Source organism: Theobroma umbraticum, unplaced genomic scaffold (genome assembly GCF_002168275.2).
Source record: "Theobroma umbraticum cultivar Fairchild unplaced genomic scaffold, ASM216827v3 scaffold_56.0, whole genome shotgun sequence".
NCBI classification, from domain to species: Eukaryota; Viridiplantae; Streptophyta; class Magnoliopsida; order Malvales; family Malvaceae; genus Theobroma; species Theobroma umbraticum.
The window spans coordinates 12,461,752-12,475,110 of record NW_018397256.1 but is presented as its reverse complement, the minus strand read 5'-3'; the positions used below and the strand labels follow the sequence as shown (position 1 = coordinate 12,475,110).

Below are 13,359 nucleotides of genomic sequence, written 5' to 3'. Positions count from 1 at the left end.
TGTTATCATCCGGAACTAATGGAAATGTGAAGGGTTTGGAGAGACCTAATAAATGAACAAAAGGCATTCATTACAAGCCGTAAAAATTATTGGTTCCCCATCTCCATAATTCAACACTCAAAAAGGCTTAGTGCACACTGGACAGGACAGCTTCTGCTACGTCTGCAACAAGATTTCTCGTTTCAATTGACGAGGTTTTGATTACCCAGACCCCAGAGAGTATTAAACTAGCATTTGATTCTAATGATTTTCAAACGGGTTTACAATTACTCAACAGGGCACAGTTCCATGCAAGAAGCCAAGATTGCTTCATCTAAAAACAGTTGTAATCACAACATTCATTATAGTAGATAGGATTATCATTCTCTGCAGTGATTTATCAGGTCTTTTGAAACTCCTCCAACGGATTTATGCGACTATCTTATATTCATTTAATACATTGAATAGTAATCCTGGTATATATTAGTACTAATTTTTATGATTTTGGACCTCAATTATTGAGTTTGATACACTAAGCTCATAATTATAGTTTGGAATAAGGACTGAGATTCCAAAGTGAAAGCAGGAGGGTGTATGAAATAATTGCAGTTGGGGTAAGTTAAAATGCATTTGGATTGGCTGCTAACCCTCAATAATGATGGTACCAGGCCGAGTTTTCTATTCAACAGTTGGTATCAAGTGGGGGTAAGCTTCAGTCCAAAGGAAGAGATTTGAGTCAAAAAGCCCCCCATAGAATGCTTGGGAGTTGGTGCACACTAAGAAAAGAGAAAAAAGAACCAGGTTTTAAAGATGACTAAAGACATAAAGATTAGTTGTGAAAAAATGTATGTGCTAACCAGAAAGACAACTGTTTAAAAGTGGTTTAACCAAAAAGAAAAAGTCCCACAGACTATATTATTTTAATATATTAAGATTAGTTGCCATACCCTTTTTTGCCCTTTATTTAATATCATGATTGAAGAAATCTAGGAAATGGATCATCACTTTCATGTGCATAATATCTTTTTCATTGGCAAATATAATTGGTTAATTAATCCATGTTTCCTTTTGGGTCTGATTAACTAATAGATTAAGGTAAAGAAATACCAAGAAAAAGGTTCTACTGTTCTATTAAATATAGGAAAAAAACTGGTGACCATATATCAAATCATCAAGAAATTGGTCAACCTTTGCCACCTTACTACCCTTTTGACTTGTCTCTTGAGCTTTTCTTTTTTTGGGTCCTCAACCTTGCTTCCATTTGCCACAATGGAACTAAGGGGTTCATGTTACTATCCTTTAGTAATACACATAAAATGTAAAAGCATGGATCAAACTTAGCTCTGAATATTTGCCTGGAAAAAGAGATTGAATGAATCGGAATATTAATGGAAGCAGCAGAAAAAGTTGGAACATAACGGCCCCATTTACTAATTGTTCTCTTTCCTTTCACCACACTCTTCCTCAAGAACTCTTAAGAGAGCATAGGCTTAATAGTGGTAACATCAACAAGACTCTGTGAAGTTAAACCAGCCAGGGCGTTGATCAATCGCCCTGGTGCTTTCCTGCTTCAAGTTTGCACATAAGGAAACTACATCCTTCAGGTTAGTTCTTAAAAAGCTAGTATAACATTTCCAAACATAACAGCCATAACTTCTTATTTCGTGTTAATGATTGTTTGCAGAGTTCATATAAAAGTCACGTGCTTGCTACATGCTGAAGAGTGGCATGCTAGATCCAAGAGTCATCTATAGCGGACTAATTCTGTTCCTAGTCTCATAAAGCTACAAGGCCTCGAGCTGACCTCCAATCAGAGAGAAGACTGCCCGTTAGATTTAAATAGTATGTGCTCCTCTTCTAATGTCGTCTCATTTCCAACAACAGAAACCCAATTTTCCGAAATTTTATCCACTTGTCCGTTTAATATCTCAATTAAAGTGAAGGCTCGCTTTGTGCCATCAGAATTGGATGCGTTCAGCAAGGTCTGATTATCTATGGAGCTTCGATGTGCTGCTTGTTGTTTGTTTATAGGTCTTTTAACCCTGGGAACTATGGCCCCATTCAAGTATATAATGTTGTCAGTTCCAACTACAATCATTTTCCGAAGACCATTCCCATCGGCCAACTCTTTATGCATGTGACCAAACACGACAAGTAGAATAGAGAAGGTACTAGTCTCTTTCAAGTGGGAGATGGCTTGTGCTAGATCTGTATGAGAAGATGCTATGGTCAGCATGACAAATGAGGCCACTAATCTATCTAAGAGTAGACAAATATATAGCATGAGGAAGGACATTAATATATTAGTTCTCACCCTTCTACATCTGGTCATCAGGTTCATTATGCCATCAATCTTGTCAAGTGCAAGACAAAGTGAAATAACCACGTAATTTTAAGGAAAGGTAGAACACGAACTCTGATAAATTACCTGGATCACCATGATCACCACCTCCAAACACCCAATCTTTTCCACAAATGTCATTCAATTCACTGCCAAGACCTGCAAAAAGTAACACCTAATACTTTATAAGAACAACCAATTTGTCTAAACAAAAGGTGAGTTTGGCAAGGCCATACACCTGTGGGTCCATTATGTGCAAGAAATATAACTAAATGATCTTCAGGGGTCCCAAGTGCAGCTTCATAGATTCTTTTGGCACTTCCCTCCATATCTTGGACTCCATATCTAAAGGACACGCCAATTCCAAAAATAGCAATATAAATAATAAATTGTAAAACAAGAGCAAAACTCTACAATCAAGAATCTTCTCAGCACTATATGCTTAATTTGATAGCTTATTAGGTTACAGAAAAATTTAAATCTAATAAAGTCAATTTAAGTGTTCTGCAGCACCCGAGCATTTGGCTTATTAGTTGGTGCATAATCCCCCTACTTAAAGAGCAAGGTTCGAATCCCCCCTCCCCCAATTACTAAAAAAAAAAAATTTAAGTGTTCTGCAAGATTAATAGAAAAGCCAAACAAGATGTAAAGTGGAAAGGAAATAGATGAAGGTTCAAATACAACCTTGCAAAGATGTGTGTGTCATTGGGGAGAAATAGACAAAGGACTCAAACGTACAAAACAGGAATATATATAAGGTAAAACAAAAGAGTAGCTAATAGCTGCCATTTGGCAATACCACCTTGCAGACACAAGCCTTTTCCGAAAGATTTGCTGACCCCCACACGAAAATGGCCGTCCACCAACAATGCTGAGCTTTAGTAAAGGAAAGTCCAGACGTTTATAACCTACATGTTCCTGTCCAAGACTAGAGCATGAAAGCAACGTCATTATCAACTGATACCCCACAAATTCTACAACTCACAAATGATCATAATGTGGCCAAAGGCCATATGATTCTCCTCTCTTATTTTGAGGCATAAAATTAACCATTTCTGTACTCAAAGTCCCTATGTCCACATCTTCTTTTTTATTTTATTTTTCATACCAGAATATCATTATTTCCAAGAATTATATTGAGATCTGCAACAAATTTACCTGACTAATTCAAGCCTCAAAATGTTACAATAAAATATAACATGAAAAACAGAGAATAGAAAAAACTATAAAAGCATGCATCCATATAATTCCTTAGTATAGGTCAACCAAGCTCACCATTCTAGCTGAAGTTGAACTCGATCCTTCCTCCTAACCATGAAAAGATGTGCTGGATTAGAAATCATTAGCTTGTGCTAGCTACTATAGACATGCAGAGAAAACCGCAACATCCACATTAAAACACACCCTAAACCCCATATTAGTGGATTCATTGGCCATCAGTAACTTACTTTCCAGAAAACTGTTGAGTGTTCCAAGAATCATGATTTCCCAAAATAACTGCTTTCGGAAAGTTGAGAGCAGCAACGTTTTGAACTAGTTCAACATTCTCATTCCCAAAATCACCTGAATAAAGTCAAAGCAGGTGAAACAGGCAAAAAGGAGACAAGATTCATAGGGTTAGATTTGGGTGAAATGAATCTAATAACAAGTTGGTTGTATAGTGCTATAGCGAGAGATTGGCTGTGTGACTCAGGCAAATAAGCTACAGTTATCTATTTTCTTTGAAATGAATGGACAACTCTAGATTGTGTTGCACATTTCTGAGAGTGTCAAGTAGCAATAGAGTCCAGCACCAACATGATTCCATCACATGTGCCCTTTCTATTTGACTCAAAATTTAAAGCCAGAAAAATATAGAGCACAGACACCACGAATGAAGAACCATACATAGCAGATATTCAGGTGCATATACACTGAGAAACAAGAAACCTGCCTGTGAAGAGCACCAAATCTGGCTGCATTTTCACAAAACTTTATATCAGATAGGTACCCGAGATCAATATACAAAATTTCAAATAAAAAACTTATCTTTAATTCAATGGCAATTCGTAAACAACCAACAAATCTATGAAAATGTTACCTAATTAGTCCCCACACCCAACGAAAAAGAAAAGCAGTTTGAAAAATTAGAATCCTCAAAACTAGAATGCAGAGTTAATTAGAAGCAGGGGTGGAGTAATAGTGCATCAACTTGATCATGGCAACTAGCAAAGACTATAATACAGAATTGGGATCAATTTAATTCCATTTCTATTATAAAACTTTTAACTTTTCACATTAAAGCAGATCCCTTTTTCTCATTTTTTTTCTCTCTCAATATCCAAACCTTTCTCACAACGTTAGCATTTTACACTTTTTTCTTTGAAATCGTATAAATTTAAAATAACAAAATTACCTTCAGAAATTGAAGTGCCTTTGTATCTTCTTCCAGGTCCCAATCATCGTGCTTCAACCAAAACCCCAATTAAAAAAAATTGAATGAATTTTCTTTTTAAAATATATCATTATATAACGAAAAGGAAACCCTAGCTAGAGAAAGAAGTGAACTTACGACGTCTCCGACGACAGCGATTCGAACGAGAGAGGAGTCCGCCATGCAAGAGCGACAAGGTACGGGCTTTGGCTGAGGAGAAGAGCAAAGAAAACGGAGAGTGGGCGCGTGGGTTAGCGCGCTTAACATTTGTTGCTACGGTAGTTTTCCCGCTTATAATAACCGACAATCGGTTGACAGGATGATCACAACATAAGTATTCTTGATCAAACAAGGAAAGAAGGCCTTGTGGCCGTCGGATTAGGTACTGAATTTTAAAGGAATTCATTTTATTTGAACCAAAAAATAAAAAATAAAAAGAATTCTATCTTCATTTTTTTTGAAGATTTTAATCATATAAAAAATTCATTTAATGTTTTTTTTCTTAATTAGTACCTTATAAATATATTTTTTCAATTAGCATGTAAATAACTTTTATTCCAATAACGGATTAAATTATTAAATTTATCAAAAAAATTAATAAAATACTCGATTTAAAATCAACATATTTGTTTATATTTAAGAGTAATTTCATAATTTTGTTGAATAAAATTAATAATCAAATTTTTTGTAAAAACAAAAGTTATATGTAATATGTTAATCGAAATACTAATTGAAAAAAAAAACCATAAATTGGCACTCAGATATTATCAAATTGACTTTACTAATTAAATTGACCATTTAAATCATCCAAATGTCAACAATGTTTAGGAAGAAGTATTAGATTCTATGCTAATAAGCCCCATTAACCCATATCTGTGGGCTAAGGATAACCTCTGGTCAAATGAGAAGAAATAAACATTTTTAGTTGCCCATTTAGTTAATCTCTTGTCCGGTTTCGAAAGTCACATAACTGTTTAGGCAAAGGAACAGGGCTTTAACTTGTCCGAGAATAAAAGCCTAGCATCGTAGGTTGTCCCATTTTGGTATGTTTGACCAATTTCCTACATAAATATAATTGATATTTTTGACTGGAGATGGCAAGTTGGTCAGTGGAATGTTCCGACCGCTTCCTTCAATTAATGGTGTTTTACTCTCAATTATCCAAATTGCATCAGACGCCCAACAGACTTAGCCAAGCAAGCTTTTGCGAGACTTGCCTTTGGATATCTGTTCTTGAATATTCAGTACCTTGCGTAAGTGGGATTTGTAAAAGGTTTGGCCAGAATTTATCTTCTCAAGTTGTCAGGGTCAATTGCCACGACAGAAGGGCATGAATTGAAGGAATTGAATGAGCTTTCAGAAGTCATATTCAAGCATCGGCCCCTATATATATTTGGAGGTGTCCAAGCTAGTTGTTATACCAGGCAAGGTGCATTTGCTACTTTTGCAATGGCTGCAAAACTTGTTAGCTTCTTGCTTTTGATCACCTTCCATTTTCTGTTTCGACTGCAATCTTCCACCGGGCAGAATGTTGTTAGAGCTGCTTATTGGTCTGCAGGAAGTGAGTTTCCTGTTTCGGATATAGATTCCTCGCTTTTCACTCACCTTTTCTGTGCGTTCGCTGATCTTGATCCTCAAACCAATCAAGTTACTGTTTCTTCTGCAAATCAGCCCCGATTCTCCACCTTCACTGATACCGTCCAACAAAAGAATCCTTCCATTGTAACACTCTTGTCAATCGGGGGTGGAAATTCAAGGGCGTCAGATTTTGCTTCCATGGCAAGCCAAGCCACTACACGGAAATCATTCATTGATTCCTCGATAAACTTAGCAAGGTCTTATGGCTTCCATGGCCTTGACCTTGATTGGGAGTACCCATCCACAGCTACCGAAATGACTAACTTGGGTTTGCTTCTCAATGAATGGAGAGCTTCTGTGGATGATGAATCCGCCAGCACCGGTACCTCACCATTGCTTCTATCCGCCGCACTTTTCCGGTCCTCGGATTACTACACTCTGGATTATCCAATCCAGGCTATAGAAAACAGCTTGGATTGGATCAATGTGATGGCTTATGATTTTTACGGTCCCAGATGGTCAAATGTAACCGGACCTCCTGCAGCATTATACAATCCTGGAACTCAAGTAAGTGGGGATCAGGGGATCAGATCATGGATTCAAGCAGGGATTCCATCGAATAAATTAGTGCTCGGCTTTCCCTTCTACGGCTACGCCTGGCGGCTTGTAGACGCAAATAACCATGGATTTTTTGCACCTACCAGCGGACCAGCTATATCACAAGATGGAGACTTGGGTTACGGTCAGATCAAGGATTTCATTTCCCAGAACAGCGCCACAGAAGTTTACAACTCAACAGTGGTTTCCAATTACTGCTACTCTGGCACGACATGGATTGGTTTCGATGATACGCAAAGTATTACAACCAAGGTTTCGTACGCCAAGGACAATGGTTTGCTCGGTTACTTCGCATGGCATGTTGGTGCCGATGATGGTTGGACTCTTTCTCAAGCAGGTCAGTCATGACTCATTCTGATCAGACTTTCCTAATACTTTGATAATCAACATGCTTCTCAATCAGAACTGTTAAGTTTTGCTTATATTTCAAGTTTTCTTAGTCCTAATTACGTGCCTCTTCTTTGTTCTTTTGTACAGCATCGGAAACATGGGGATCATAGACGTCAATTGCCTGCCCATGGTGTAATTTAATGATACGAGTTATGGAAATATGATGATCCTTCTTGTTTATGCCATTTGTAATTGAAGGCCCTAAATAAAAATAATGATGGTAATTTCCTGTTTGCTAATGAAATATAGTAGACAAAACTTCAAGAAAACATAGTAGTTTTCAACTATTGGCACCAGCTGATAATTAAGCACAAATTAATGACTACTTTCACTTCCCATTTTAACCAAGCAAAAAAAAAAAAAAAACTTGATCGAGTGGAACCTTATCCATTATTTACACCAAAAAATAAAAAAGAATCACTATCGGTTGGACCATTTCCATGTGCATAATTAAAGAAAGAATCATACAATTGAAACATATATTTGTGTAACATAGAAGAAATGGGTTGCACTTGACAATGACATTAGGCATACTATAAAGATTGATCAGAAGATAAATTCCTCAAAGATTTTTGGTCAGTTTCCCACCTGAAATTCACAAACTATGATGGGAGAAATTCATAATATTAATTAAATTGCTTTTACTTAATTTGGTTCCCACAACTATGACCATCTCATAAGTCAAACAAATCATTTTTTTGGAAGAAATTTTATTTATATCAAGATGATATAATGATTATAGAAAATCCAAATGTCTGACAAAATGATAATCGAACACTCAACATATAAAAAAAAAACAAAAAAGTAATATCAAATCAAAATAATTTTTTATTCGATGCATAAGGGGTGTAATCTCTCCTTCTGTGAAACTAAAACGTGAAACTTCATGTTTAGTGAATGATTAAACAAGGGTTTCCCCATAGCCAAAGTGGATTGTATCTTTCTTGTTACTACTATTGGGAATTTGGGATGTCATTCGGCTAGTTAATTATGTAAATTAAGCTAATTATCTAATTCTTAATTAAATATCTTAACTAGAAGTTGATTGGTTGAAAGACATTTATGATTTCTACACAACGCATCCGTTAGGCTATATGCCTAAGATAATCAAGGCAGCACAAGGGTCAAGGGGCAGGCCATGGGATAAAACTTGTCGTGCACTGCAATTCATACATGTAGCTGAACCAGAGTTGTGACAAAGACAAAACATGGATTAAGATCTGCCTTCGTTTCTGCCAAGAGCTAGTACGAACGCAACAAAAGGTCCAGGCCACGAACGAGTTCTCCGGTCAAATACCGGCATCTTTTCCTCTGAGGCAAGCTTGTGGACTTTCTGACTAAACTGTATATGTTCATTGTTAACTGGTTCTATCTCCGAAAATTATAACGCATTCCATTGTAAATTTCCACGGGTGAGTCTTTCCCATCAGTATTTTTCTAAGTTACGATCTCATGAAAAAGATGTGTGAATCCTGAGGGTACAGTTTCTGCTTTTGGCTTTACATGCCATATTTCTGGTTGGGAGAAATCCTTCTGCCTAGTGCTGTTAATTTTTTTATCCATGAAATCTGAGATGCATGTGATCATATGTTCTGACCATTTGCCTTTGTACTTTTATGTATATGGTCAACGGAATTTCACCTTTTAATTAGATCCAAACTCTAGTAGGAAGGCATCGACCTGCAAGTTTCCTCCATGGTACCTAAATTTGTGATAGTTCTTCTCCATATTTTCCTCTCTTTAGGATTTCATCCGTCAACGGCACAGAACTGGATACAAGCTGGATACTGGTTTTCAGGCAGTGAATTCCCCGCTGCTGAAATAAATTCTGCACTCTTTACCCACCTTATTTGCGCTTTTGCTGGTCTGAATTCCTCTTCCTATCAGCTCTCTATTTCTTCTTCTGATGACCAATACTTCTCCGTTTTCACAGACACTGTCAAACGGAAAAACCCAGCAGTCACCACGCTTTTATCCATTGGTGGTGGAAGTGCAAACCATTCGGTCCTAGTTTCGATGGTAAGCAATTCTTCCAGCAGGAAATCTTTCGTTGATTCCTCAATAAAATTGGCTAGGCTTTATGGCTTTCAAGGCCTAGACTTTAGCTGGGTTTCAGCCAACACAAGTTCTGATATGAGCAATATGGCTACCCTCTTTGACGAATGGCGATCTGCAATAGATTCAGAGACAAGAAACTCTAGCCAGTCTCAGTTGATACTGACTGCGGCAGTTCCATACTCGCAATATTCAGAGTCGTCAATTTTTCCTGTGGATTCATTGAGGAGAAACTTAAACTGGCTGCATGTTATGGCTTATGACTTCTACATGCCAACAAGGGAAAACTTTACGAGGGCTCATGCAGCTTTGTATGACCCAGCCAGTAATGTTAATGCAGATTTTGGTATAGAGTCATGGATTAATGGGGGATTACCAGCCAGTAAATTGGTTTTGAGCTTGCCTTTCTATGGCTATGCGTGGAAACTTGTGAATCCCAAGGATAACATCATTGGCGCACCGGCGTCAGGTCCAGCTATTTCAAACGATGGAGAGGTGATCTACAAGGACATCATGAATTACATACAAAGATATGGAGCCAATTCAGTGTATAATGCTACTTATGTAGTGGATTACTGCACAGTTGGATCGACCTGGATTGGTTTTGATGATGTCGAGGTTGTCAAGATTAAAGTTTCCTATGCCAGAGAAAAGAAGTTGCTGGGTTACGTTGTCTGGCAAGTTCCCTATGATGACAACTGGGTGCTTTCCCAAACTGGTACGAAACAGGATGCTTCACTCTTTTCAACCAATTCTATCTTCTTCTGCATACGTATTAAGAATTCAATGTCTTAGCGAGCTTATCTTCAATAACCTGATCAGTTAAGGAAAACCAGACAGGGTAATTTAAAATGCAGAGCATCTATTAAAATTTAATTCTGAAAGTTTAGCCAAAACGTCCCGACTATAAATTAGTCCTTGTCATACGTCTCCTTAAGGTTTAGGATTTCTCAGGTCATTTGACTTATTGTTTGGCACATAAGAATCCAAAGGGAGTACTGCCATGGAAAATATTTGGAAGGGAGGGTTCACCGAGCTGGCATGACAAGGACAACAAAATTAGTTAATTAAGAAAGATAAAATCTAAAGAAGCCAAGAGATAAACATCAAACATATGACAATGTTTTCAAAGAACTTTCCTGATATGCTTCTTTTTTCTGCATCAGCTTATGCCAACGGTGGCAATCGACAGAAAAAAGGGCGGTTGTTCCTGATCAGTATTTTAATTCCAATTGCTTTGGTCATGATTTTGCTTGGCGTGTTGACATACTACTTTCGAAGGGTAAAGAGGAAAAAGGGAGGTAATTGTTTCGACTTAGCACTTAGCAGCATCATTGACCAGGGAACTTTCATTTTAAAAAAATTCCCTTTTTCCTCCTTTATTTATTTTTTCCTGTTTAAATCCTATTTCAAATGTAGTTAACCAAAAGCAGTTTCCTCACTCTTTTGGTTGGTTGATAGGGATGGTGCACGTAGCTAAGAAATTCAAGTACAAAGCAAATCACATGGCAGCTGCTGGAGATTTTAATAGCAATGTTCCCAATCTAATGGTCTATACTTTCTCTGATGTTGAGGTGGCTACTGATAGGTTCTCATTTGAAAATAAGCTAGGGGAAGGTGGATATGGTCCTGTTTACAAGGTAATGCTAGCTAGGCTAATCTAGCTATATTGGTGTAAAGCTTTGGAAATCACATTGCATTTTGCCAGGACACTAGCTATAAAGACATGGGAAATATTGATAGGTTCTGCCCATCATTTAAAAGGGACTAACAATAGTTCCTCCTTTGCCAGGGTGTGTTACCAGATGGGCAAGAAATAGCAGTAAAGAAACTTTCAAAAGCTTCCACACAAGGATTTGAGGAGTTTAAAAATGAGGTTATGCTTACAGCAAAACTACAGCATGTAAATCTTGTTAGACTTTTGGGATTCTGCATTGACAGAGAAGAACAGATGCTGGTCTATGACTACATGCCAAATAAGAGTTTGGACAGCTACCTTTATGGTTGGCAGCTAAATCTATCTTTCTTCCAATAACAATACATAAGCATTTTTCGTTGATGACTTGCATTGAACTTTATTTACTTAGGCTCAGAATGATTGTTCACTGACTGCTCGTAATCTATGCTGAGATGCAGACCCCATAAGGCGGCATTTGTTGGATTGGAAAAAACGTGTTGAAATCATTGAGGGGGTTACTCAAGGGCTTCTATATCTTCAAGAATACTCCAGATTGACAATTATTCATAGAGACCTGAAAGCTAGCAACATTTTATTAGATGAAGACATGAAACCTAAGATATCAGACTTCGGTATGGCTAGAATTTTCACAAAAGATGAAGTTGAAGCAAACACAGGCCGAATTGTTGGCACATAGTAAGTGCATTTAAATCGAAGCTATTTCAACATATGAAGTTTATTATTGTTAACCACTTTTAGGCGTTTTGCTGCAGTGGTTATGTTCCTCCTGAATATGTTAAAAAAGGTATATACTCCACCAAATCTGATGTGTATAGCTTCGGGGTCCTACTTCTTCAAATCATAAGTGGAAAGAGGAGTGCACATTTACATGGCTTACATGAAAATTTAAGTCTTCTTGATTTCGTAAGTGTCATTGCTAACATACATATATCTCTACACCCTTTCTATTATTTTGTGAAATTAGAGGGTGATAATGCTTAAATGAACCTCAGGCACATGAGCTATGGACAGAAGGCAAAGGCATGGAATTCATGGATCCCACGCTGGATGACACAACTTCATCCTGCAAGTTACTGAGATGCATGCAAATAGCTCTGTTGTGTGTCCAGGAAAACGCAAACGACAGGCCTACCATGTTGGAAGTCTCTGCAATGCTTAGAAATGAAACCACAGCAGTCGCCATTCCGAAAAGACCTGCTTTCTCAACAAAACACAGCGAAGATGAGCAAAAGAAATCTAGCTTGCAACTAGAAATATGTTCAATCGATACTTCTCCGATTACACAAGTGGTCGGTCGATGACATTTGTCGTTAAAAATATTGTTCACTACTAAATGACTCGATAAGGTAATATTAGTTTATCAAAGATTTAGCCATTGCTGTTGTTTCAAGCTTTTGATTCACGGAATTGTTGGTCTCATGCAATCTTCCGGTAATATTTTGATTTTAATGCTTCTTCATTCTCATGTATATCTTCCTTCCACATGTGGTCCGTTGGAAGTATGGGGATAGATAGTTACTGTTGAATGTGGTGAATGACAATATACTTAATTTATTAAAAAAAATGTAACTTTAATTTTTATACAATAACTCTAACACACCGTTAAGTATGTTAACATAACATTTTGATTAAACTAATGAATCACTTCTTGCTAATATAATATTGACTAAATGATAATGGAACATGATCATGTTAACATGAATAATTACTTAATTAAAGAAACAAAATTGAAAAAAACTTTACAACTACTATTTTTAAAAAAAACATCATATTTCTTCTTTCAAAATTTCTATTTTATTTTCTATTGAGCTAAACCACATGGTAAAGAAGGCCTATAGGTGATCAACATAGAAGTAGAAGTGTTTCTTGCAACCCGATTGATAGTTAGAGCCAAAGTCTTATTCGAATTCTTAGCCTTAGAGATAAACGACCTGCCATACATGAGGGGTTAAAATTTGGTCATGGTTCTTGAATAGATGATCAACGCTTCCCATACAAAGGCCTTTCATTTTAGATCTCTTAATATCTTGCCGTCAAGTCATCGTAACAAAAAATCATTGTCATCTCGTACCATGTCAAAATCAAGCTCACCTTCTGGACAGAGAAGATTGGTGTCTTACAGAGCCTAAAGCTACACCCCTCTCATTTAAATTTAATTGATTAGCTAGCCTAAGAAGCTTACCTAATTATCTGCATTCGAGTATTTAGTTCATTAATTGATGCATTATCCCCTGCTTAAAGAGTAGGATTCAAATCCCTCCTCCCTCAATTATAAAAAAAAAGCCT

At 37.0% G+C, this 13,359-nt stretch overlaps 3 protein-coding genes across 13 annotated transcripts; 2 read left to right on the top strand and 1 right to left on the bottom strand.

The window, feature by feature from the left end:
• Positions 1 to 1,083: 1,083 nt before the first annotated feature.
• Positions 1,084 to 5,097, bottom strand: LOC110410707 (Calcineurin-like metallo-phosphoesterase superfamily protein). The gene is made up of 9 exons (XM_021420563.2): positions 4,872 to 5,097; positions 4,716 to 4,766; positions 4,254 to 4,275; positions 3,769 to 3,883; positions 3,596 to 3,628; positions 3,123 to 3,248; positions 2,559 to 2,665; positions 2,408 to 2,479; positions 1,084 to 2,187 (listed from the first exon to the last, which is right to left on the bottom strand). Exons 1-9 carry the CDS (start codon positions 4,998 to 5,000, stop codon positions 1,790 to 1,792), a joined length of 1,053 nt encoding a protein of 350 aa, XP_021276238.1. The 5' UTR covers positions 5,001 to 5,097; the 3' UTR covers positions 1,084 to 1,789.
• A 1,035-nt stretch (positions 5,098 to 6,132) lies between these two features.
• Positions 6,133 to 7,499, top strand: LOC110410693 (class V chitinase-like). The gene is made up of 2 exons (XM_021420535.2): positions 6,133 to 7,266; positions 7,407 to 7,499. The coding sequence occupies exons 1-2, from the start codon at positions 6,183 to 6,185 to the stop codon at positions 7,427 to 7,429; spliced, it is 1,107 nt and encodes a 368-aa protein (XP_021276210.1). The 5' UTR covers positions 6,133 to 6,182; the 3' UTR covers positions 7,430 to 7,499.
• A 228-nt stretch (positions 7,500 to 7,727) lies between these two features.
• Positions 7,728 to 12,526, top strand: LOC110410692 (class V chitinase-like). Of its 11 annotated transcripts, XM_021420531.2 has the most exons (10): positions 7,728 to 8,731; positions 9,064 to 9,183; positions 9,253 to 9,338; positions 9,499 to 10,092; positions 10,541 to 10,675; positions 10,836 to 11,014; positions 11,167 to 11,377; positions 11,511 to 11,748; positions 11,826 to 11,976; positions 12,066 to 12,526. In XM_021420531.2, the coding sequence occupies exons 4-10, from the start codon at positions 9,627 to 9,629 to the stop codon at positions 12,372 to 12,374; spliced, it is 1,689 nt and encodes a 562-aa protein (XP_021276206.1). In that variant the 5' UTR covers positions 7,728 to 8,731; positions 9,064 to 9,183; positions 9,253 to 9,338; positions 9,499 to 9,626; the 3' UTR covers positions 12,375 to 12,526. The 11 variants fall into 11 exon arrangements, with proteins under 11 accessions (XP_021276206.1, XP_021276209.1, XP_089638677.1 ...); XM_021420534.2 differs by lacking the exon at positions 9,064 to 9,183 and having other exon boundaries at positions 7,728 to 8,635; XM_089782551.1 differs by having other exon boundaries at positions 7,728 to 8,635; positions 9,253 to 10,092.
• Positions 12,527 to 13,359: the final 833 nt, after the last annotated feature.

Coding starts and splice junctions, on each gene's coding strand:
- LOC110410707 (XM_021420563.2), bottom strand. CDS start 5,000: ATGTTAAGCGCGCTAACCCACGCGCCCACTCTCCGTTTTCTTTGCTCT. Junction 4,767..4,871: donor TCGCTGTCGTCGGAGACGTC/GTAAGTTCACTT, acceptor TTTTGGTTGAAG/CACGATGATTGGGACCTGGA. Junction 3,249..3,595: donor GTTCAACTTCAGCTAGAATG/GTGAGCTTGGTT, acceptor TTCATGCTCTAG/TCTTGGACAGGAACATGTAG.
- LOC110410693 (XM_021420535.2), top strand. CDS start 6,183: ATGGCTGCAAAACTTGTTAGCTTCTTGCTTTTGATCACCTTCCATTTT. Junction 7,267..7,406: donor TTGGACTCTTTCTCAAGCAG/GTCAGTCATGAC, acceptor TCTTTTGTACAG/CATCGGAAACATGGGGATCA.
- LOC110410692 (XM_021420525.2), top strand. CDS start 9,015: ATGGTACCTAAATTTGTGATAGTTCTTCTCCATATTTTCCTCTCTTTA. Junction 10,676..10,835: donor GGTAAAGAGGAAAAAGGGAG/GTAATTGTTTCG, acceptor GTTGGTTGATAG/GGATGGTGCACGTAGCTAAG. Junction 11,015..11,166: donor GATATGGTCCTGTTTACAAG/GTAATGCTAGCT, acceptor CTCCTTTGCCAG/GGTGTGTTACCAGATGGGCA.